This window comes from Podarcis bocagei, assembly GCF_964188305.1.
Source record: "Podarcis bocagei genome assembly, chromosome: 8".
NCBI classification, from domain to species: Eukaryota; Metazoa; Chordata; class Lepidosauria; order Squamata; family Lacertidae; genus Podarcis; species Podarcis bocagei.
In genome coordinates this window covers 29,703,229-29,727,027 of record NC_138133.1, presented here as the reverse complement: position 1 = coordinate 29,727,027, position 23,799 = coordinate 29,703,229, and the positions used below count along the sequence as shown (strand labels likewise).

The window sequence follows — 23,799 nt, the reverse complement described above, 5'->3', positions numbered from 1 at the left end:
AGTCCACAGCACTGTGACCTGTTCCTGTGAGAAAGGAGGTCTCTGGCGGTGCTACCCAGCTCGCCTAGCCCAGTCGGGGTTGAGGTGCATGAGTCCAGTTGGCGCACTGGCTCTAGGGCGATGCTGACAAATATGTGATCAAGTTAATGAATTAATGGTTAAATTGGAATGTGCACCTAGGTAGTCACCAGGTTCAAAGGCCAAAAATGTATCTGCTGGTTCAAAAGCACACCCAGAGATAGCACTGTTCTCATCAACTCCTGCATAAGCATTTATTTAGGTTTCCTACATGGAATTTGTTCTTGTCCTGAAGTGGTTATAGGAAAATGCAGTATATGAGTATATATATGGAGTACACACACACACACACACACACACACACACACACACCCACCCCACACACACTGTGTTAAGAGAAAGAACAGTGCTTCATCTTCTTAAATTTACAACAATCCCAGGTACAAATTTTGCTAATACATACGCTTTTTCTGAGTTTAACATTTACTCAGTACATTTCCTAAGGTAGTATTTTCCAGTTAATGGCTAGCTGGTAATAAATGAGTGCATATTATAATATGGAGCACAATCTCAATAAAATATATAGCACTATGCATAAAACTGTTTTTAAAAAGCTGCTTCAGCATATCAGCTCTTTGCCATTATCTTTTTTGCTTCTTCATCTGACCCTACTCTAGCATCAATTACAGTTCTTAACCATTATGAAATAGTTGTGGGCTGTGGTATCAACTGCTAACAGCAGGTTCTGTTTCATACTCTTTCTGTTCAAAAAGATGTGAAAGTGTTTTTCGAGGCTGCAAATTTACCTAGACTTGCCAGTTTATACCCACTGGAAGAGTAAAAGGAATTACGGTATTGGAACTCAAGACCACAGTGGGCCTACAGGATTTAACCTGAGATGTATCAGATAGAAAGAGTCTATCTATGTGCCACTAGCAAGCTCTGGCTAGAGGAGGAAACGTCAGAGGGAGCTGCCACATCAGGAAGGAAGACCCTTTCCACAATATGCCAAGAACCTATAAAGGTTTTTGGGTAGGCGATAGCGGCTGGGGGAAGAAGATGGATCATGAAGTGTGTCTTTGGAGTAAGTACAGATTTTGCACATGATTCCTCAGTTTAGGAATCTGGGCTCTCTCTGATATAGGCTCTCGTTTAAGGCTTAGCCTAACCATGACAGCTGCGGAAACAACATTTGAGCTCTGCTCCTACAGAATTTCTTGCCAGAGCCATTGGAGCTGTCCAGGGTGCCACTGAAGTCTTTCTTCAGCACTGCTGTGGCTGTTGCTCCAAGCAGAACAGTAGGTGTTGCTTCAGTGGTATTCAAATTGGTCTACATTGCTGAAATACTTAATGATAGACACAATCCATAAACAGTCATTTCAATGGGACAGGTAAGGATACGTTTAACTCTCCCACTGAAATCAATGTAATTTAAATGTCTAACTTTGATTGGATTGTGCCTAATAGCCCTCAGAGAAAGGTCAACCACAGCTTTTAGCACTCTTAGAATTGGATTGAAATGGTGAGACTAATGAAACTCTTCTCTGTGATAATGCAGAGACTCAATAGGCTGTTCTCACCTCACTAAAACCGATGAAGGGCACAAGGTTGTTTGTAGACCACTTTCAACAAATAACACTGGATGTGGTAGATGAAAGTAACTGTGATAATAAGTATATGCTCTTCTCAGAACTCCCCCACCCCAATTTTACTAGCTCAATCTCTCTGACTTTTTGTGAAAAACTAAGATCCATGTAGAGTAAATTGACCTACTTTCTAAAATTTCGTGCGACAAACTGACACCGCCAGTGACATTTGCAGAGATGGAGGGGATGCTTGAGTGGGCTTCAGATTGAATATCAATCTTTTACAACAACGGATATGCAAACTTCATTAGCGAAATAAGATCTGTGTCAATCGGTAGCACAGTAGCACACAATCGCCTTCCAGATCAGCAATTGTTTACTAAAAAGAAGCAACCAATTGGGGCTGGATGGATTTTATCCTGCAAGTATATGTCCACAAATTAATTTTTTAAAACCTACTTGCTGAATCTTAGTCCCAAACTACTTACAGTATTTGTTGGGTTTAGGTTATGAAGACATCAGGCAACCCAATCCTTTAGGTCACAGTCTTAAGTATAAACATATACATGCAAGTCTACATGACGCAGGATCACAGACTTTCTGGATAACTGCAGTTTTAGGAGATGGAAATCAGCAACATACACCAACATTTTCTCCCCCTCCCCACAACCTTATTCCTTTTCTGTCCTTTCGGTAATTGTAACAAGAACACCATTTAATATGGAGCTCTCTATTGCTTCTTTTGTGCAACATCAACATATTTTAAGCAGGTCATAATATTCAGTTCTTTTGGAAGTTTGGCATAAGGTATCTTTGCGCTGTTTAATCTTTCACCCAGTTAAGAATAAATCACATCACATTAGACATCTTTGTTCATAACTGAACATTAGCCAGTGTGTTAGACATTTAGTTTTGTATCAGAATGCACTGTATTAACTGTTTTTAACACAGCTTCTTCCAGAATCATTATATCTTCAGGTGATATACGCCGAGATTCCTCCTTATAACATGGATGAGTGATACCATCATGGCCCATAAATAACTTGAAGAATGTTCCTAGCTATGGATTATGGACACAACAGACCACAATGGCATTTCTACAACCTACTTATCTTGTTAATGTGCACTTGGAGGCTCCATCACTATGCAAATTATTGACTATAGTATCATCAAGATCTGCTTAGCGATAGTTTAATCTGAGAATGTCTGACCCTTTAGTTAACAAAAGGATTAATAGCACACCAGGCAGCAAAACATCTCTCTATAGCAGCCTATATAGCTCTTAACACATGCTTGTTACCTGGAGTCATTGACTGGGACAGAGGCAAATCACATATGGAGCTAACTTATACGGACTCAGACCATTGTGTCCATCTAGCTCAGTACTGTCCTGACAGGCAGTCACTCTCCAAGGACTTGAGCAGCAGCCTTTTCTCTAGCACTGCTTTCTGAGATCCTTTTAACTGGAGAGCCTGGGGATTGGACCTGGCAGGTTCTGCATGCAAAGCATGATCTCCTCACTGAGCGATGCACCATGCTTGGCGCTTGATATGCTGCAGTCTGCTTGAATTACTAGACATGCCAAGGAATCAAAATGCAAATACCTGTCAAAGCTGCGGTAGTCTGCAATCTGAATGATGTCTCAAATGTGTACTGGGAGGGTGGAGTGTCAGCTTGCACATCACCACACTCCTATTTCTTTATTTTTAATTAAATTATTATTATATTTGCATACTGCCCTATACCCGTAGATCTCAGAGCGGTTCACAACTTCTCTGGAGAAGTTAGCGGGAGACCCTCCAACTGAACTAGGAAGCCTCAACATGAGGTCAGAATGGGTCAGGTGGTTTTTTTCCTGCACCTCCCCTTGCCCATCCATGCTTCTAGGTCAGGCTTGCTCATTGGCCTGAGCAATGCTACAGTCTAACTCTAGACCATCTTCATCCAGACAGACAACAGGCGGTATCTGCCTAAGTCATGCTCAGAGTAAAATACGTTGCTCGTGACTGATGGAAATCCAATGATGCCAATGGACCTTACTCTGAGTATGAACCCAACAGTACCTTCAAATATACTTTGATCTTCTGAAGTGGCATATTTAAATTACATCTTTAAAGATGCTTCAAACCTGTTACAACCAAAGAGCCCTGAAAACAAAGAATTCTCAGTACTTTGAAAAGATACATGCAATGATCATGGCATACACAATCTGTAATAAAATTATTGGAATGTACATCTTCTCCTCCCGAGAACCTTTTAATATCCTGTTCTTGCACCACAAAACTTGAAAGCTAGATTTTATTCTCCTTCCTGGCTACATGAAAAGAGAGAGCTGAACCCAGCTGAACAGCCATGCCAAACATCTGGAAAATATTGTTCCATTCAGTAATCCTGAGCTATGCACTTCTGTTACTTCTCAGGCACAGTAGCCTTTCTCCTTTGTCCATAAAAAATGAAAAGCATCTTGCGTGGCTCATGCCCCACTGCTACTGACATAAAGAAATCGTCCCAAGATCATTGTTGTACTTTGAATCCGTATGCAATAAGTATGATGGGATGCCCTCTTTTTGGCCTACCTTTTAAAACAACCCCACCATGGTCAAGATGCTTCCATTTTCCTCTGGAAAACAGGCTATCATTTGGGTGACAAGTACAATGGGGGCTTATAGAAGAAACAACTACTTAAAAATGGGTCTGATCTTCAAATGTTAAGTTCAGGCACCTTTTGCATCCTGACAAGGAGAGAACTCTAAGAAAACTGGCTGAAATGAAGGCAGACACACTGCTAACACCATACCACAACGCAGTGCCAACTTGCACTAGAAACAATGTCTACTTTCCAAGTCAACAGTTATTATAACTACCCAGCTTGTTAAAAAGTATTGAATTTTTGTTCATGTTGAAATTATAAAAGTGCAGATAGGTTTTAACTCCAGAGTTGTTTATATTATCCATATTTACAGGATCTAATCAGATAAGTCCTAAGGATTTGATAACACATGTTTGATACGAGGAGAAGCACAGCTACAGGATTTTAGTGCAGAAGTGGTGATAAGGGGATGGCTGGAGTGATGTCTTCATCTACTGTGGACAAATGATTAGAATACTCTTAGAATCATAATATAAGTTTTGGGTAAGATATATATGTGAGAGATAGTATATCCTTTGGATCATCTCCATAATGGTTTTGTGGTAATAGATTTATGTTTTGTATTTCATTTGTAGACTTTGAGATTTTTGTTTCTGCAGTTGCTATCCTCCTAACATGGGAAAAGAAACCCAGCCACTCGAAGTACATTGTTGTGGGTGCTATTGATGTGGGTGTATTTTAATATCTTATAAAGGATTTGCCAAGATAATATGAAGATCCACCAAGCGTATGTGGATCTCAGACTGTAAATCTGAGATAAAATAAAATAAAGGTACACGTAATATTTAAAAAAATAAGATTTACTTTTTGGTGATACACTTCTAGACAAAACAAAAGCAATTTCAGGTTTGGTTTCCCCCATTGCAGAAACCTCTCAACAGATTGGATGTGGCCAATCAGCCATGAAAGATTCTAGTAGGCCAATGTTTTCAGTTTGTATTAGGTTTTACTGAAGACAACCAATCTGTTTCCACTGACTAACTCCGAGTTTTCCAAGTGTATTACATTGGCGATGAATTAGGGACCCAAGTGTAAGAGGACTGATGGATTTCTAGCATGCAGGTAGCAATTGTGAACTAGCCTTAGACAAAGAAACCACTGCATACAGGCCAGCGTAGAAATGGGGTAGTGTTGCCAGATTATTTTATTTTATTTATTGATTATCAGTTTGGAATCCTTCCCCCGGAGCTTCAACATTCTTATCATTTGGAGGACACCAGACTGAGAAAGGCTGGTGTACAGGCCAACATATAAGTAAATGCAAATAAAGGCACAAACCTATGGCACTGCAAGTTCCCATGCTTAATAAAGCCTGAGGATGGAACAAATATAGAGTTGTTGCCTGGTCAACTATGACATAGAAGCGGGGCTGGGGACGGGGCAGAGTGCATGTTTTGCACCTTGCCCTAATACATTCTCGCTCCCCTTCCTCCTCACAAACCACAGCTTTACAATCTAGTTTCTCTCACAGCTTCATATGAAAGCAAACTGTCTACATCAGGATACACGTATTAAATAAATGGACCAGTCTCCATTTGTATTGCAAAAAAGGGCCTATGGGCTAATGGCTGCAACAGGGCAGTTTGAAGGAGACAAAGGGCACCGCCCTTTCCCTGAAGTGATCTGGCTCTGAATGAAGGTGAAAAGACAGGCAAGAAGTGGAGTGGCATACAATTTCCCAAGAAGACAACAATGTAAACCCTACATCTCTCACGCCCAAATGACTTCCAACGCTGTCAGAAGACCCACAGATACTCCAATGTATGATTTGCCAAATGGATGTGCAATTGTATTCTTCCCTATCAGCCACAGCCCGGGGCGGGGAGTAGATTGTGTGCAGCCGTTTGATTTAGGGATCTTCAAATTTCTGCCAGGGGCAGTTAACTGGGCTATGAATTATTTAAGGCTGGACTATACTATACAAATATCATTAATTGTTTCCTTGCCCAAGGCAGATAAATTAAATCTTGGTAAAGGAGTTTATGAATACCCTAAAAAAAAGTAAAAATCCCATGGTTGGAGGCAATTGTGCTTATTTCCTTATTTGCACAACTTGCCAGCTGAATCCATTTTAAGATCCCGGCAGCGCACATATAATCAGCTCAGTCCCCACTGCTCTGTTCTGTTTGTAATCCGCAAGTATGATGTAACACTTAATTGATTATCACTGCATCACAATGCACAAGACCTTTTCATTTCCCTCCCCGATTACTCAACCTTTTTTTTTATACAAGGGCAAATGTAACTAGTCCTCTCATTCTCTCAGCCCTAGGATTAAAACAAACTAAAAATCATCCTCCACAACATGCAATACCAAACACTCTAACAACTACATTACGCTGTATCTCAGTAAAAATGTTTTTGGGTTGTTTGGTAGTAGCGGTTGCTCGTTTTAAAATTTGTGTTGTTGTGTTTTTTTTGCAAAGGTAGGTGTTTTGCCTTTTGTGGGGGGAGCATTGCAAGCATAGCCAGTTTTTCTGATGTGAAATGGATATTTTGTGGTGCTCATGACAGCTTCTTAGATTCCCAGATGTGCTACTGGGCGCCAAAAGTGTGGGTACCCCGGAACATGAATGTCCCTATAGTTACATCTGGTTTAAACAGATGTATCTTAGATTTACTCAAATTAACCAGATGGGTCTAAGGTCGGAGAAAACATCAAAATTACAAATACTCATGGGCTTCCACAACCGTACATTCAGCCAATACCCCAGAGGCTTCCCATCTCTCCTAGGGGAAGGGCACCTTTGCAAAGTCCCAAGCACAGACTGTCTTTGAGCAAGTAATTCAGCCCATCAGTCTTACTCACGTGGTCTCAAGGAGGCTTTTTGGATCTTTGACAATAAATGGAAATCTTAGTGGGACTTGGCAGTACAAATGCCTTACAAGATCAGCTGAAAAATCCTCACTTATCGTACTTCTGGCAACTTATTCAAGTGTACAGGTATATTTGCCAAACAAAGGAGAGCAATAACATACCCGAAATTTGTTTAATCAACATGCTGACAATGGAGAAGATTTATTGCTCCATTCTATTGTCCAATTCCCAGACCTTGAGCTGATTAAACAAGCTATGGTCTTTTAAATGTTTTGTGGGTTATTATTATTATTTATTGTTTTTCCTATGTATTTTGTGCTTTTATACTGTAAGCCACCCTGTGGTCTTTGGATAAAGGGTGGGATATAATGTTCATCAATCAATCAGTCAATCAGTCAGTCAGTCAGTCAGTCAATCAATCAATCAATCAATCAATCAATAAAGCCAACCAATGTGAAATGCATGTCTAATTCTTACCAAGGTGGTAAATTACAGGATGTGGGTTTCTCCCCAGGGAAACACACTTGGTGCCAGCATCGACACCTTCCCAGAACCAGGCAACATTTTTGTACTCTCATGCATTTGGGCATCAATATGCTTTAGTTCTCGTCACTGTCTTATTCTGCTGTTCTGCCCTCATTTTTGTGGTGATTATTATTATTATTTTGGTGTTGTGGAGGAGGAAGGGGCTTTGCGTGCGTGCACAGTACCACAGATTATCACTTGATTTTAACAAGTCAAAAAATATCTATTTCTATGATTTTTTATTGTGAAAGTCTTTTCCGACTGTCCCTGTGGGAAGTGGCTCATAAATTAAATAAATAAATGCACATTAGCACATCATTTTAATGTGGGGGAGGATAGATGAGTTCCTGAATTCACACCTCCTCCTGTCAGAGGCAGAACAATCCTGACACGGTTACCACCTCAGTGAGAACTAGGCCCTCAGATGTGAGCAAAAGAAAAAGAAAACACTCCACACTAAGCCTCATGGAAATGAGAGCTGCACATCCTTTTAATTTTGTTTTCATTCTTTTCTCCTAAATACTATCTATTATGAAGCTGGAGGCCAGCTTTTCCATTTTACAGGTTACTATTGTCAATTTTGCTTCCATTGTTAAGGATGCACTTAAGATTGGAATAGGGCTGTTTTGAATAAGTGTGATCTTAGATGGCTTCAGACTGTTAGCAGCTGCCTCTTGTTATCTTCGCTTTAGAGCTGGTCAGGCAAGAAATGTTTTTTTTAAAAAACCCTGAGCCGTATGCAAATTCGTAATGGGGAGGGGAGGGAAATGATGCATGGAGAGAAACTGCTGGGTTTACAGGCTGCCTTGAAGACAGCAATTTGATTCAATAATTACTTTTGCAGCAAAATAATCACCTTGTTTTATTTAATAGCATGTGTTTTATTTAACTGCAAAGCTTTTTTTCCCTTGCCCCAGGAGTCTAAAGTCCTAAAGTCCAGGTTGGAATTGCAATAATCTGTTTTCCTTTAGGGAAGAAAGGTTCATAGATCAAACTTCTGCTTGCCTTTGCAACAGCAGTGACAATATTCAAGCTGCACCTGGAAACTAAAAACAGTATGTTACCAGTGTGGTATAGCAGTTAGTGTGTTGGACTATTAGGATCTAGGAGACCAGGGTTCAATCCCCATTCAGCCATGAAGCTCAGCAGGTGACCCCGGGCCAGTTACTGTCTCTCAGCCTGGCCTACCTCACAGGGTTGTTGTGAGGATAAAAGGGTACCATATGTACCACATTGAACTCCTTGGAGGAAAGGTGGGATATAAGCAGAATAGTAAATGTTTCGAATTTCCCTAGGTTGCTTAGGATCGCAAAGTGTGTGACAGGTCTAGGCCAGCGGTCCCCAAACTAAGGCCCACGGGCCGGATAAGGCCCGAGGGACTCATTTATCCGGCCCGCGGTGACCCCCCACCGCCCGCTCTTACCGGCGCTGCACTGCAAAGGCTGCCCACTTCTGGGTCAGAGGAGCACCGGAAACAGCTTGTGCACATGCGCAAGCGTTATTTCCGGTGCACATCCGGGTCGGAGGAGGCCCGTGCACATGCACACAAGCTATTTCCAGTGCTCTTCTGACCTGGAGGTGCGCCAGAAATAGCGTGTGCGCACGCGCATGGGCACATGCTCCCCCGACCTGCCACGCGATCGGCACTGGAGACACTGGCCCGAGGCACGATAAGCTTGCTGACCCCTGGTCTAGGCTCTTGGATGTTTCACAAGTTATGGATTCCCTCCATGGAAAAACACTTATGGTTTTGGGAGGAGAGTTCAAAGCTGACATGTTGATTCCTCACAAATGAGCATCCCACAACTGTGCAATCTGCTGAGCCAAGTGTAGGATCTGACTGCAAATGTTGGCTTGATTTCTGCGTAAAATCATGTAGCATTATCCTTGAAGACAATATTTTAACATTCAAGAGAACTAAAGGACAGAGGAGTAAATACACTATTACAATAGTGCCCTCCATATACATAACTTAGTTATCCTTTTTTTTTTTTTGCCCTCTTCTTTTGCAACCATTTTCAATACAGCTCTCTAGAAAGGGTACCTATGTAAATGGTACTTTACTGATTATGATTTTCATAGGTATCTGAAATAAAATTGTTCTTATTCTTAGTTTGTTCTGATCTCTCATATTTCTTACACACCTTTCACCAGAATTTCACAGGAAAGGTTGCAGTATATAAAAAGCACAATGCTATTAAAACAATGATAAACATCAAAGACCCCACTCATCACCCCCAAACAATAATCCAATACAACAAATTACAGGGAAGACACCAAAATCAATTTTTCAATTTCCGCAAGCCAGGGTGAAGAGGTGCATCGAATAGCAATGCTTTAGAGCGCTAGGCTCAACATTTTAGGGATATGTCACAGAGCACAAACTTGCTTATTGCCACAAAGAGAATCTGTTGAAGAGCTAAAAGCTGGATGCCTAGACATTGAGCTCATTGAAGCCAGCCATTAAAAGTAATGTTATGGCCGTCAATGAGGATACTAGCTTTTTCTCTGGGCTGGCTTGGTTCATAGCGAAATGTTATTATTTATTGGGGATTGATAGCTAGAACATGCTTGCTTAAATAAGCACGGAAGCCTTTATCATCCTTGGTCGAACGTTGTGTGGCCAAACATTTATATTTTCCCAATAAGCCCTTGTATAACCCCCCCCCCAATTTGTGGTATGCCAGAGGAACACCACGGCTCTTTATGTCTTTCTAGTATCCGAAATCAGGGATAAGAAATTTGTGGCTCTTCAGATGTAGCTGGAGTTCCAACTCCCATCATCTCTCGCACCTGTCCGTGCTTGCTGGGGCTGATGGGAGTTGGAGTCCAACAACATCTGCAGGACCAAATATATAGGAATGGGGCTGAATTGCAATCTAGAGACTTTGTGATACTCTATTTGTGGTGAACACTTGCTCATTACAGATTTGGGGTAACAAGAGTTTATTGGTGCAAGGGCTCTCATAACTGCTAGAGTCTGTGAATGGTAGAATTTAATGAACAAAGGTATTTAGATTATATTTCCCCTTCATATCCCAAATATTAACTGTTAGCATATGCATGCCAGTCTGGCCAGGCTAGCTAAGTGCAGAGCCATTAAGAAGCAAAGGGGAGCCAGGTACTGAGCCACTGAGGGCCACTGGCAATGCAAAACAAAAACAAAAACCCTGTATCCCCCCCCCCCACTTTGAAGAGCGGACAGAAACAGGAGATTTGGGAGGTTTCCAAGGTGATGGGGGGCATGATGTCAGAGAAAAGTGTATCCCTTTTTAAAAACAAGTTTGGAAAAGGGGAAGGACGGCTTAGCAGATGTTTTTGGGAAGGAGAAAGGAGAGACCAGGCGGAGGCTATATGGGGTAGAACCATCTTGGCAGGCCAAGACAGAAAGACACAAGAATAGTGTGCAGGATGCCTTGAACTCCAATGCCATGCTGCTGAAGGGGACAAGCCCCTCCTGAACTCACTTCCTTCACCTAGAGTCAGGTGTATATGAACCACATATCTTAAAACACTTCAGTCTCCGATGTGCCTGAATTCCCAACAGAAACACTGCCCTGGCTAAGCGCCCAGAACCCCCTGGAATCTTGCTACCACTTGGCAGAGATTAGGTGTGGTATTCCTTAAGGAATTCCCTGTGAGAACATTTGAAATTCAATTCCATCTATATAATACATTTTAAATATGTATTCTGTACATACCACTGTTTGCACAAGCCACATGAGCAGTTTACAACAAAGTCAAATAAAATAAAAAGAATCTCTATAAACTGTCCTTAAAGTACGCAACACAACAACTTACTAAATGGCGGTCTGTCAACTTCAGCAGCAACTAATCCATTCAGCCAATCTCCTTCAAACATCCACTGAAGAAGGTGCATATTAATCAGCCACCTAAAATTCTACAGACACCTCTCAGTAGAGGGAAGAGTTCCACATGAAAGGAGCCACCACTGAAAAGGCCTTTCTTTGGTCTTCCACATCCTGCATAGAGATCACCAAGATAGCTTCCATCTGCTGGTATTAAACCATGGACAGATTGATATAGAAGAATATGTTCTTCCAGGTATTTTGGTCCCAGGCCATTTAGGACTTTAAACATCAGGGTAAGCAGCTGGAATTGGGCCCAGAAAACAATTGGTAACCAGTGTAGAAGTAATTTAGGAGCAGTATGTTTGTGGTCTGCAGTCCCCTACCAGCATTCTTGCTGCAGCATTTTGCGTTAGTTGCAATTCCTGGACTGTCTTCAAGGACAGCCCCATGAGGAGAACACCACAACAGGTCAGCCAGAAGAAACCATGAACATTTCCCCTTCAAAAGGCACAAAAATCTATGGTAAACCAAAATAGAGGAGAATCTGCCCCAAATATGGAAAAGCAACCAACAAAATATCAGGGACCCCCCGAAAAAACCCCAATAAAAGAAAACCCCCAAACAATGAAAAACGTTCATGGTGCCTTGGTGATTTTCCCCCCTAAATGCAGCAAACAAGTTTTTACTAAAAACGAAAGTGATGTATCTAGCTTAGTATAAGCACAAGGGTGGGATGGTGAGAGAAAGGAGATCAGACTCCAGAGTGGAGGGAGAGTTCTGCTGTGACTGACAAATCAAGCTTGTAATCAGAGGGAATGAAGTTATGAAAAAGCAAATAATTCCCTTTTTGTTTTTCCCACCTCAAAATCAACTTTAAAGATGTTTAGCACAAAAAGCCCTAAACCTATTTGTCTGCAATTAGTCATGTCTGCCATGTTCAGACCAATTGCCCACAAAACACTAGGGGAGATATTGTGATTCCTTTATTCACCCACCTTAAAATTGTAACAGCTGCCCTCGCTAGAAAGTCAATGCAGCTACCCTTCTGAATTTTGTTAGGATTAACGTACTCAGAAAAGGTGACCTTGTCTGTGTATTTCATCCAATTCCACACCCAAATACAAAAGTTACAGACATTTCGTTTTAAAAAAATAATCAAATTTTAAAGGTCCCCAGTGCAAAAGCACCTGGACCTATTTGCCTGTAATTTGGCAGGCTTTATCCACTCTGAGGGGGGCTAGTTTGCTAGCAAATTTCATCCACTTCTGTCAAAATAATATGCAGACAACCCACGATTTGCATGGGGTTGCATTCCAGGTCATTGTGCACAATGGCAGAGCACAATAAGCCTGTTATGCCCCCTTTTCTGGCCACTTCCGGGTTGCCATGATGCACACCTGCGCGGCCAACTATAAATCTGTCATTGCCTGTAGTCGCTTTTTGATTTCCCAGTAATGAATGGATGGAAATGATTCAGAATTGGAAAATACTCTGAATCAAAACAGGCAACCTAACAGAATGTCTTGGACCGAGGCGAACTGTTTTCCAAAGCACAAAATCAGGGTCCAAACCACATCTTAATAGTCGTAGTGCAGACTCCTAGTGTAAAGCCCCTACTGCAATCTTTGGAAAGATCCTAGGCATCAAGGTCAGCTCAAATGCGAAGGCTCATTACTAAAACTGGCAATCATCTTGGTAGGAGTGAAGGAAAACAGGAAGGGTTCAAAGGTCAGTACTACAGTAGAGCACGTGCTTTGTGAAAAGAAGCTCCCAGATTGATTCTATCGCTCCTTCTCTTAAAAAAGTAAAAAATCTTATATTGCAGGGGAGGCACAGAACCAAGTCCTTGGAGAGCAACTAGTTGGGCCATTGATCCAATACCATAAGAGGCATATCATGCGTAGGTGATGGGCATGGAATAGACTTCCATGAGACTGACTGATATAAAGAAGTCGTACCCTCACATTATGAGGGAAAATGTAGAATGGCCTTGTAGATTTGTCTGTCTTCTCCAGCCCACTGCTCATTGTTGGTGAGGCATCAACTTTACCTGTACATCGAAGGGTCTAGATGCAGAAAAAGAATGAAGGGTGTTTGCTGCTTAATGTTTCCTTCTCAAGGGGAAAGGGTTGGAGTCACACCCCAGCAAGGGTGGGAAAGCAATGTAAAGCCACAATGGTGTGACATGCACACTCAGCCCTCGGACAAGGATCTTTCTTCCACCCTCTTCTTCTTATGATGGTGAACAGAAAGCCAAGCAAGAAGAAAGATGGAAGGTCAGAGGAAGAATAAGGCAGTGTCTGAAACACAACACACTGAGGACATAAGAAGTCCAAATGGATCAGGCCAAAGGTCCATCTTTGTCCAACATTGTGTTCTCACACTGGCCAACCTATGAGAAGCTGATAAGCAGGACATGAGTGCTTGTTTCCTAGCCCAAAAAAGGAACAGACTGTAGAATGGGAACCTTGCTGACTCCTTCCTCCGAGGAAGAAGATGCCCAGTTTTCAAAACACCTGCCTTCCCCCATCCAGAGAGCTTGTTTATATTCTATTTTATGATGCATTCCAGGAAAACGTGTGCTACTCTGAAATCACCAACAAATTACATTTCTACAACGCTGTGGTAAGGACTCGTATCCCTTGTGTTTACAAGGTATGGGCAAAACACCACAGATAATTCCATTGAAGTGAATGGGACTTGCAGAAAAGCATAGGTACACTGTTTCAGCTTGGTTTCATGAGATAAGTTCCTCACTGAAGGGACCCCTCCACTGTCAGCAACAGGCACCAGCAATATACAACTGATGTGCCTGGTCCTAATGAAATCAACATTACAAGTAGTCTCAAAAAATTATCCACTGGATGGCTCCATTTATGTCATGCCCTTCCACATTTCCATGGTTAGCATTTTTCCAGCCTCAAATGTGGCACTACTAAATATTCTATTGCCAAGTAAAAGCTCTACTGACTGACATCAAAAAGGTCAGGTTATTGTCCCTCTGTAAAGCTTGTTGAAATGTGTTTGGAACCAGAGACTATATTTTAAAAGCATGCATGTTCACATACATTAAAGTAAGAATAGCTCCGCTTGCCCTCTTACACTAGCTTCTAGAAATCCGAGTCCAGGCAGGGTGATAATAAATGGGGCTGATGAAATACATTTTGAGGCAGATTTAATTAAAACAGTCAGCGTATATTTCAAATCAGTGGTTTAGCCTGCTTTAGGAGGGATAAATGAATCATGCTAAGGTTTTAAGGCACTTGCTGCTCCTGCCTGGCAAATCCTCAGGTTCCATTTCCAGTGGTCTCTGCTGTCATCAATAATAAGCAGAAGGGGAGGGGGCGGAAATCAGAGCAAAATATACTGAAAGGCCAAGTGCTCATCTTTGGTACAGTAGTGCAATTGAAAGAACATTTTAGATCACACTCTATTTTTTAAAAAACCTTTACTGTTGCCCCCCACAAAGCTGAACCATGTAAGTTAATATAAAGAAAGTAATTATGCTAGCATATCTGCATTTGTGAAATACATTTAGGGGTGGGAGGGAAACAAACCACCACAACTATTTCATTGCAACTGCCCTGCTTTGGGTGACAAGGAACTGCCAGGATCCATAAAATATTTGATTCACCCAAACAGAATGAATAAATTTACTTTTTAACAATGCAAAATTCATCCCAAATGTTAAAAAATTTGAACTAAACTGGTGACAACTGCAGATAACAAACAGCTCTGAGAGTTATGTGGGTTTTCCCCCCTACTCACATTTCCAAATCAAAAACCTTTCACTGACCTTCAGGAAACAATCTCTGCTAGCTTACCCAACTCAGCTGCTTCTAACTCAAGCGCATTTGTATTTTAAATAAAACATGAAACATCATGACCAAAAAAAAAAAAAGAAAGGAAAAAAATCCCATAGCAAATCCCCTGGCAAGAAGATATGGCTGGCAACATCCCCAAAGATGTTTTTGTTTGGGCTGGATTTTATGCCTTCTTGTAGCTTTCTGCCTCTTTAAGTTGCTGACTCTGGCAAAATCCTAAAACGCTCTCATTGCTCATTCAAAAACATTTCGTTTGTTCTTTACAGAGATACACACAGAACAGAACTGCATACCTGTATAAAACCCCTATTGGACTCTATCTGAATGCACCCCTCTTTGAATGTTACACTCAGTAGTGTCAGAGGAGAGTGGGGAGAGCAGTTGGCAACCGTCTGATACAAAAGGTGGCACATTAATTCCAGTAAGATTCCATCCAAGAACTCTGCACACATCCCAGTATACGTGTTTGTAGGTAGCGACACAACGCGCGGGGGGGGGGGGGGTGTCACACGAGACTGATCCCACCGAAAGCCCTCTCCCAAATTCCAATAATTAAGTCAAGTAAACTCTGACTGCGGCATGTTGATAGAAGGAGGGGGTGGGGAGTTGCTGTAGCCCAGATGAAAAAGACTAGTTTAAGCAAGCCAATATGATGAAGATGGAAAAGCAAGCAATTCACGGAGCCGTTTCTGTTGCAGCTATAAGGAGAGGAGGACTCTGCTCTCTGGGTGCTGCTGGGCTAAGGCAAATGAAGGTAAAAGAAACAAGGACCGTTGTGCTTTTCCCTCTGCTTGGCATGCCAAACAGCTGCCAAACCCATCTTATTCCCTGCCTTTACTTTCTCCCTCCTCCCAGAGTCCCTTAAGTAGCAAGCTTACTAGCAGCCAGTAATTGGGAGTCAGGCACCTATGCATATACACAATCACCACCGGGAAAAACATGCTCTCTCTCGCACTCTCTCTCTCTCATATAATACAGACTAAAGATCAGAGCACTCACCGTCACGGGCTTCCTCGCCGCGACTGCAGTTGCTGCATATGTGCTTGATCTCCTTGCCTATGTGACAGTGTATCACAAAAGACACGTTGTTGTTGTTCGTAATAGGCTCTTTCAGTGGCTTCATCCTCACCAGATAGAAAGCTCTTTTTTTAGGCTTCTCCTCACTCTGGTCTGGAGAGGAGCCATCCCTGCGGCCGGAAAGGGATGAAAAGGAAAGCATCCCAGGCTGCTTGGTGTGTGTGGAGTCCGCCATCCGCTCACTTTCGCCTTAGCCTCTCTCTGCCACACACACACACACACACACTCACACACACGCAACTCTCCCTCTCACACCCCCATCACACACAAGGATTAAAAGGGGGAGGGAGGGGGAGAGAGAGGACAGGATGGGGGAAGAGGCAGAGAGTGAGAGAGGAGGGAAGCGTAGCCGAGCCTTGAGTGACCTATGTGACCCTGCTGCCTTAACCAATCAGAATGATTGGAGCTGCAGGATGCTCTTCTCCAACCATACCTGTGTCACCTCATCTCACCTTGCAAAACAAATGCCACACATACTCACTGGCAAGCTACAAGAGCCCTCCTTCTCAATTCCCCTCTATGGGGCACAAGCAGAAGGCAAACACTGGGCTGCACTCTTCGACCCACATAACAGTCCCGTGTTTTCTTTGTCCTGCAATTTCTAGTATTTTGTATTGATCTATTATCACGGGTCTGAGAGGTCCGTCCCCCCCATAAACCTGCTATTTATTGCTGAATTTGAACAAACATCAATCTGTGGAAAACCCAAATAAAAAATTTGTCCCTCTTCTGAACTGGTCCTAAAATTGCTCCTGTACAGGAATTTGCATTTTCCCCCCTGGGAGCTCCCACTTCCTTTCCCTGCCTACCCCAGCAGGATATTTGTTTCAGTTTTCCAGGCATGCTTAAATTTATTTTATTTTATTTACCTTTCCCTGTTTATTAGTCCTCATATAAAAATTGTGATCAAATGAAATACTGTATATGCAAAGCATGTGTGTTGGAAGGGTCCTGGCTCCTTTTGTATATGTCAAATGATTTTCTGATTTATCTGCTTTCTGGTTATCTGGTTTTCTGATTAGCTTGCTTTCTGATTTACCCCAATTCTGACTCTCTGCCACGGGTAAGCAGAGTTGATGACCACATGAAAAGTGGACTATTGGTTATAGGAAGAATAAAAGGGAAAACACAGGGTTTCAGGGGTCTTTCCTCAAGTAAAACCCAAGGCAAAAATCACAAGTGGGAACACCCAGCCCTGGACCAAATTGAAAATGAGGCAAAAAGGTATGGACTTAAGGGAAAGTGTGCCTGGGCACTAAAGCCACATTTTTCAATTCCTTTGTGTTCTCCACTGTGGTCTCATTGCTTAAGCACCAGCTTTAGCAGAGGGAGCCACCCCACTTAAGCGGTGTGGGAGGACAACATTTCTCTGAGTGAGGTAGACAGCAAAGTGACAGACAAAAGATTGGACTTGGCTTAGGTCACACTGTGATGGCTACTGGTGGCGGGGAGATCCAGCCTAGACTATAAGTATCCAAGGGAGATACTGCAGCTCTTGGGGTCAGCTGCACTTTGCAAAAAGGGGTGATGGGAATAAAAAGAGGGCATTCATCCCAAGATTAGCAGTCGGCAAGGGATTTGGAGAATCTGCTCTTCTTGGTGACCCCTGGGCGTCATTAGCCAGGGAGGGAGGATTCCCATTTTTGAAGAGCTTGCCCCGATGTCACTAGGCCCTGCCAGCCACTATCAATGGGCATCGTTGTGAAACACTGGACAGAAATAGCCATTTGTGTGTTTTAAAAGATAGGCCACAGAGGATGCAAGAAGAGACAAGAATGTGCAGAGGCCAAGGGAAAACTGGCATTGCTGAATACAAACAACAGAGGAACGTTCCATTATCTTATACTGGGATAAGAAAGTTGTTTTTTTAAAAAAAACATGAGTCACAATATTGAGTAAATGGAGTTCATTTTTCAGCAGAAGTTACTGGAGCACTTAAAAAAAAATCAGGTTGCATTGTGACAGCAGAAAAAGCAGATTTATGCAACTATACAACTCCTCTCCTCCAGCTTTAATTAAAAACTGCAATCTGCATATGTATTAAGAATTCCAAAGACCAACTGACAGATGCACATCCAACCAAAGATGAGGGGGGTTTTTTTGGTGGGGGGCGGGGGACACTAATTCAGGAAGCAAAACCCCTAAACAATAACTTAATCAGGTGTTTAATTGTCCCCCACCCCAATTGACTCATCAGATTTGCTCATAGGAAATGGATGGCGACAGAAAACTGCACTGAAGCTGCTAACTTTCACATTACTCAGTGCAACATCTAGCATCTTGTATGCTTGCAATTCAATTGACAGGACTTAACTTTCTAGGCAGCAAATGTGCTATTATATTTTTAAAATGTTATATACCCTGCATTTCCCTAAGAAGAAACTCAAGACGGTTCATTAAAAACAACACGAAAGCTTGGAAAATACCATTACCACATGAAATAATTATTAACGCTGGAGGGGGATGGAGCATATTTGATGGAGGAAGTGTGAAGCATGGGGAATGAATGTGTGGGGAATGGTAGGGGCATGTATGAAAAATAAACAGAGCGGTCCATTGGGGCAAACATCTGTTATGCATGTTAAGAGGGGGGAAAATATCATACAGGTTTGGGGGCATTTGGTGTACAGTAGTGGCTGCCGAGGTCATATTAAGCCAACAAATGGCGGGGGTGGAGGGAAGAGAGAATAAACTTGCTTAACAATGCATATATATTATTGTGTTGTGGTGAATATAAGTCCATATGAGCATAAATAAGAACATGGAACTGCAAGAGCACAATGTCTTACAAATGGGAGGGACATTTGTTTTCCTGTGTGCCAAAGGAGGCCACAGAAGAGGCAAGGCTTATGGGTGGCAGGGATCACACCATACAAGTTTTCATAGCGTCAGGTGTGGACATTGATATTATTATGATGATGATGATAAATAATAAATAAATTTGCAAAAGAAAATATGAGTAGATGGCTATGTTCTGTGGGGTTTGAAATAAATTCAAATGAATACATTTCAGTCTGGACTGGACTGTAAAGTAATCATGTCCCTAAAAGGGAAGGAGGAAAAAGCAAAACAACCACAAATCTAGTGAACAGATTGCCCCTCTGAACAGTGCTATTTTTCTAGAAAAAGAGGTACCGGAACTCACCACGAACGCCTCTTAGAGTGGCAATCGCGCCCACCTGAGAGGAGCCAGAATTGAGTTCCAGTGAGTTCCGGCTGGGGAAAAAAGCGCTGCCTCTGAACCTGTCCTCAACAAGAGAGAATGTCTACCACCTGGGGCAATCTGGAAGCAGAGAGGCTGCTGTGGAGGAAGACTTAGGTAGCTCTGCAGAAGGGAGTGGAGCCTTTCACAGAATCTGCCTACACTCTGCTTGACTTAGCACCAGTTGTCAATCACGTAGCACTAAATTTCCCCCTCAAATTAGCAGGAACATAAAAAATAATAATAGGCAAGTCAATTTCTACTCTATGAATAGAATGCTGTTTCTATTTGTGACCTTTGGTTGGCTAGAATGCAAAGCACAGAAATAAAGGAAAGACATTTTTGACAGTATAATTAATATATTCTCTGGAAACTCACTCCCCCTCTGAACAAATGTAAGCTCTTTTGCACAGCATGAAAATGTATGTGAAGAGACTTTGGTGACAAAGGTTGAGGAACCTTGGTGGAGGGTAGGATGAGATGCTGGAACACATGTTTCCTCTTTGGAGAACATTTAGGTCCTTGCAAAACATAATGCCCACAGCCTGCTATTTCTGCCCTGCTCCTAACTTACAGTACAATCCTGTACCTGTCTACCTAGAAGTAAGTACAACTGAGTTCAGTAGAGCTTTTATCCCCCAGATAATCAGCTATAGGGTTGCAGTCTCACCTTTCATGAATGCATGTTAGGTGAGCACCTACACATCATTAGAAAAGAGAAAATACATCACTGTAAAAAAAAAGGACAAAATGGAATCAGATTTGCATAAAAGTTACATATGCAATTTTGAATGAACACAGGTAAATATATTTAGAAATAGTTACTATAATTTAAACAGAAATACAATGCATCTCACCCTAATGGGGAAAGCTGTGACCCGGTGACCTGTTTGGCTGCTCAGGTGGGTTGAACATTCACTGGATTGTATTCAACCAAGTTCTTCTCAGAGTAATCCTAATAAAATTTGTGGACTCGACTACCTTAGCTATGTTAATTTTAATGGGTCTACGCTGAGCTGAATTTAGTTCAATACAATGTTTTGAGTATAGAGCATAGAGGAGGGCAACCCATGGTCTGTGGGCTGCATGTGGCCCCCTGGGATCTCTCCCAAACCCCAATCCCTGCCAAAAACTGGACTCTGAGGTTGAGATGGGCACTCAGCTTGTAAAGTTTTACAGTGGTACCTCGGGTTAAGTACTTAATTCGTTCCGGAGGTCCGTACTTAACCTGAAACTGTTATTAACCTGAAGCAACACTTTAGCTAATGGGGCCTCCTGCTGTTGCCGTGCCGCCGGAGCACAATTTCTGTTCTCATCCTGAAGCAAAGTTCTTAACCCGAGGTACTCTTTCTGGGTTAGCGGTTAGCGGAGTCTGTAACCTGAAGCGTCTGTAACCCGAGGTACCACTGTATAGAGATGAAGGCAGAACTGGGAAAGAGCCATGCCTGCACAAGCAGAGTTGAAGCTGCTGCAAGCAACACTCTTTCCCATTTCCCCCCTTCAACTCTATGTACTTTTCCAGGGACAGTGCAGCTCTCAAAATTTGAAAGAGGAAACTCAATGCCTGCAACAGGAAAAAAAAAATCAGTGGGCTTTTCTAGGCATAGCCCTTTCACTTCTCTATGGTGTGGATTTTAAGGAGGCGAAGGGAAGGGAATGACGACAGAAAAACTGGTTCATTTAGTTGCTCTGCTTCATATTACCAAAGGAAAACTGTTTTATTCTATCTATTTCATGCTTGCAATGCCTGCCTTGCTTTCAGGGTGCCAAACAGAAAAAAATAGTGCTACTTCATTTCATTTGGCAATGGTGGAAGAGCGGCGGTTGTTGAAATAGAAGGTTTTTTTGAGAAAAAAACTTAAGGAGGGGCAGAAGGGGAAAGGATAGAGGGAAAGAAGGGAGGGAAAGGTACTGTAAGAGAGAGAGAGAGGGTAGTCCAGACTGTTATTTTGCAGCGGGGATTAAGGTGTATACTGGCAAATTCAGGTTGCTTAGTTAAAGTGGATCTGGCACTCTCACACAATAAGCACACTTCCAAAATGTTGGACTTTTTGCAGTGACAGGAAAATGCACTGGAAAGTGAAGGGAAACAATTGCTTGATCTGATATCGTACAACCTTCCCAGAAACAAATCAGAAGGCATGCAAATCACGAATTAATTCTCAGTATGCAGGTCCCCCGACAGCAAACAGAAAGTGCATGTGAATGAGTGTGGCTGTGCATGTGTGAATGGTCTTGCCTACTGCCATGCTGCGCCCCCCATGTATCTCTTATGGTGGGGAAGGGGAGGAGATTGCTCGCTTCTGATATAGAGAATATGCTCAGATTTTTACTAAACTGAAGTTACCAGAATGTGGGGGAAAGAAGGTTTACCATATAACTACTTGAAGAATATTGATCTCACAGCTGGGGAGGGGAAACAGCTGCACATGACATGCTTTATACATATAAACGTATGCTTAAAATTATACAACATCCTCATCTTTAAATGCTCTCTCTGCATGACTCTGCAGGCAACGTGAAAGGCATTGGAATTCAAACCAAACATCCTGAAACAAACCCTATCAAAAGCATTAACCATGCTTCAATGAGAATGTTGATGCACTTCCAGGTCAATGAAGCTTATTCTAAGCAAAACATCTGGACCATTGTAAGACGAATGCTTTTTTCTTTTTCTTCTCTGCAAATTTTTGGCTGACGTTTTCACTTCAGTTCCTTTCAAAATTGAAGGGTGGGCAAATTTTACCCTGTGTCTGGCTGTTTTGCCGATATATGGCATTGTGGTGTAGCTCAGGAAGACTGGAGTTCAGATCCCTAGCTGGCCACAGAGCTTTCTGAGGGGTTGTTTTAAGGATAAATTAGGTTATCATTATTTATTCTATTTATGTTCCTCCTCTGCTCCCAAAGGAGCCCAGTGTGGCAAACATATCAATATTAAAACATTTTTTATAAAAATCTAAAAATAGTTTAAAAGTGATTTTAAAAAATAAATAAAAACAGGTTGCCAGAAACTGTCTTTCAGCCAACAACTGCCTGGGTAAACCCAGCTATTTTTAAATTCTTCCTGAAGCTCAATAATGAGGGGACAGATGCACCTCCCCAGAGACAGCATTTCACAAATGAGGAACTGCCACTGAAAAGGCCCTGTCATGAACTAACAAATGCAGTCACAGCACCACACTGAAGAATACTAAATGCTGCAGGTACAACAGCAGGTTTTTCAAAACTGAACTTGAGCAGTGATATCTAGTGGTATCATTCTAATTAAATTAGTGGTAGCATCAGGGCTGGACTCTGGAGTGGAATTTCAGGGGGGCCCCACTCAGAAGAGTGAGCAGAAGGGTCTCCCCAGTGCAGAAGGGCTGGTTTACCACATTCAGAAGTAGGCGAATTCACTATCTAAAGATCAGGGTTGGGCGAGGGGTGGGGGTGGGGGAAGTAGTAAGTCCAGAGTCTAAAATTACCTAACTTCACCACTACATTAAATAATTTAACAAGTTATCTGCAGAAAGCCTCAAGAACGCCTCTCAATATGTGCTGTTTCTATTTTCTAATGGACACAGATTCCAGGATGTTGGTCTTGAAGAATGTGGCTGATAGGAGAAAGAATTCCATATATGATGGGGAGAAGTCTGTGGATATTAGGTGAAGCACACACATTTCCTGAATGACTATTTATTTTCTTTGGTGTTTGCTGCCCAAAGCTAGGTGGTTTAGTGGGTTGAATGTTAACACCTGCAAAGGCTTTAAATTTTAACTACACTCTCCCTTTAGGCAAGCTTTTGGAATAACATGTGCCACAAATAAATTGACATGAATGTAAATGATGCTCAATCTCACGTAGGCTGCAGTATGCTTGCATTATATCATAGTTTAACATTCTCTCTCTCTCTCTCTCTCTTCACCTCCCCCCAACTTGGCTACTTCTCTAGTTCACCAAACTAGTTTGAATAAGTTTTGTTTTTTTTTAAAAAAGATCAGATCCTGTTTGGCTTCACACCATGAAGAACTGCATGTAGAGGCCTGCAAACACATCATCACAGAATGAGCTAAATACTTGTGATGTTATACATGTAGCAGATAAACACATTGCTGCATAAGCCCTTTGCCCTTGCAATACTGCTGCCTATTTACAGTATGTGCTATGAGGGTGAAATTGGTTCTAAGCAAGATTTGCACATCACACACAGATAGTGGCTGCTCACATGGCCAGTTCAAATGGGTGCCACTGGACTAAGTAGTTCCCACGGATATTTGCTCTTCCCTACCTATGCCGACCCTTTTAAT

At 42.1% G+C, this 23,799-nt stretch overlaps 1 protein-coding gene across 10 annotated transcripts in view; it reads right to left on the bottom strand.

Annotated features, from left to right (window-relative positions):
• PHACTR1 (phosphatase and actin regulator 1) overlaps positions 1 to 23,799 on the bottom strand; it is a 262,469-nt gene that overhangs the window by 105,575 nt on the left and 133,095 nt on the right. The window contains exon 1 of one of the 10 annotated variants that reach the window (XM_081206389.1): positions 16,233 to 16,617. The exons of 8 other annotated variants lie outside the window; for them this stretch is intronic. In XM_081206389.1, the coding sequence (XP_081062515.1) occupies positions 16,233 to 16,485 (253 nt within the window). In that variant the 5' untranslated portion in view covers positions 16,486 to 16,617. Of the gene's footprint in view, positions 1 to 15,526; positions 15,697 to 16,232; positions 16,618 to 23,799 lie in introns of those variants that run through there. One more of the 10 variants, XM_081206395.1, reaches the window with a different exon arrangement.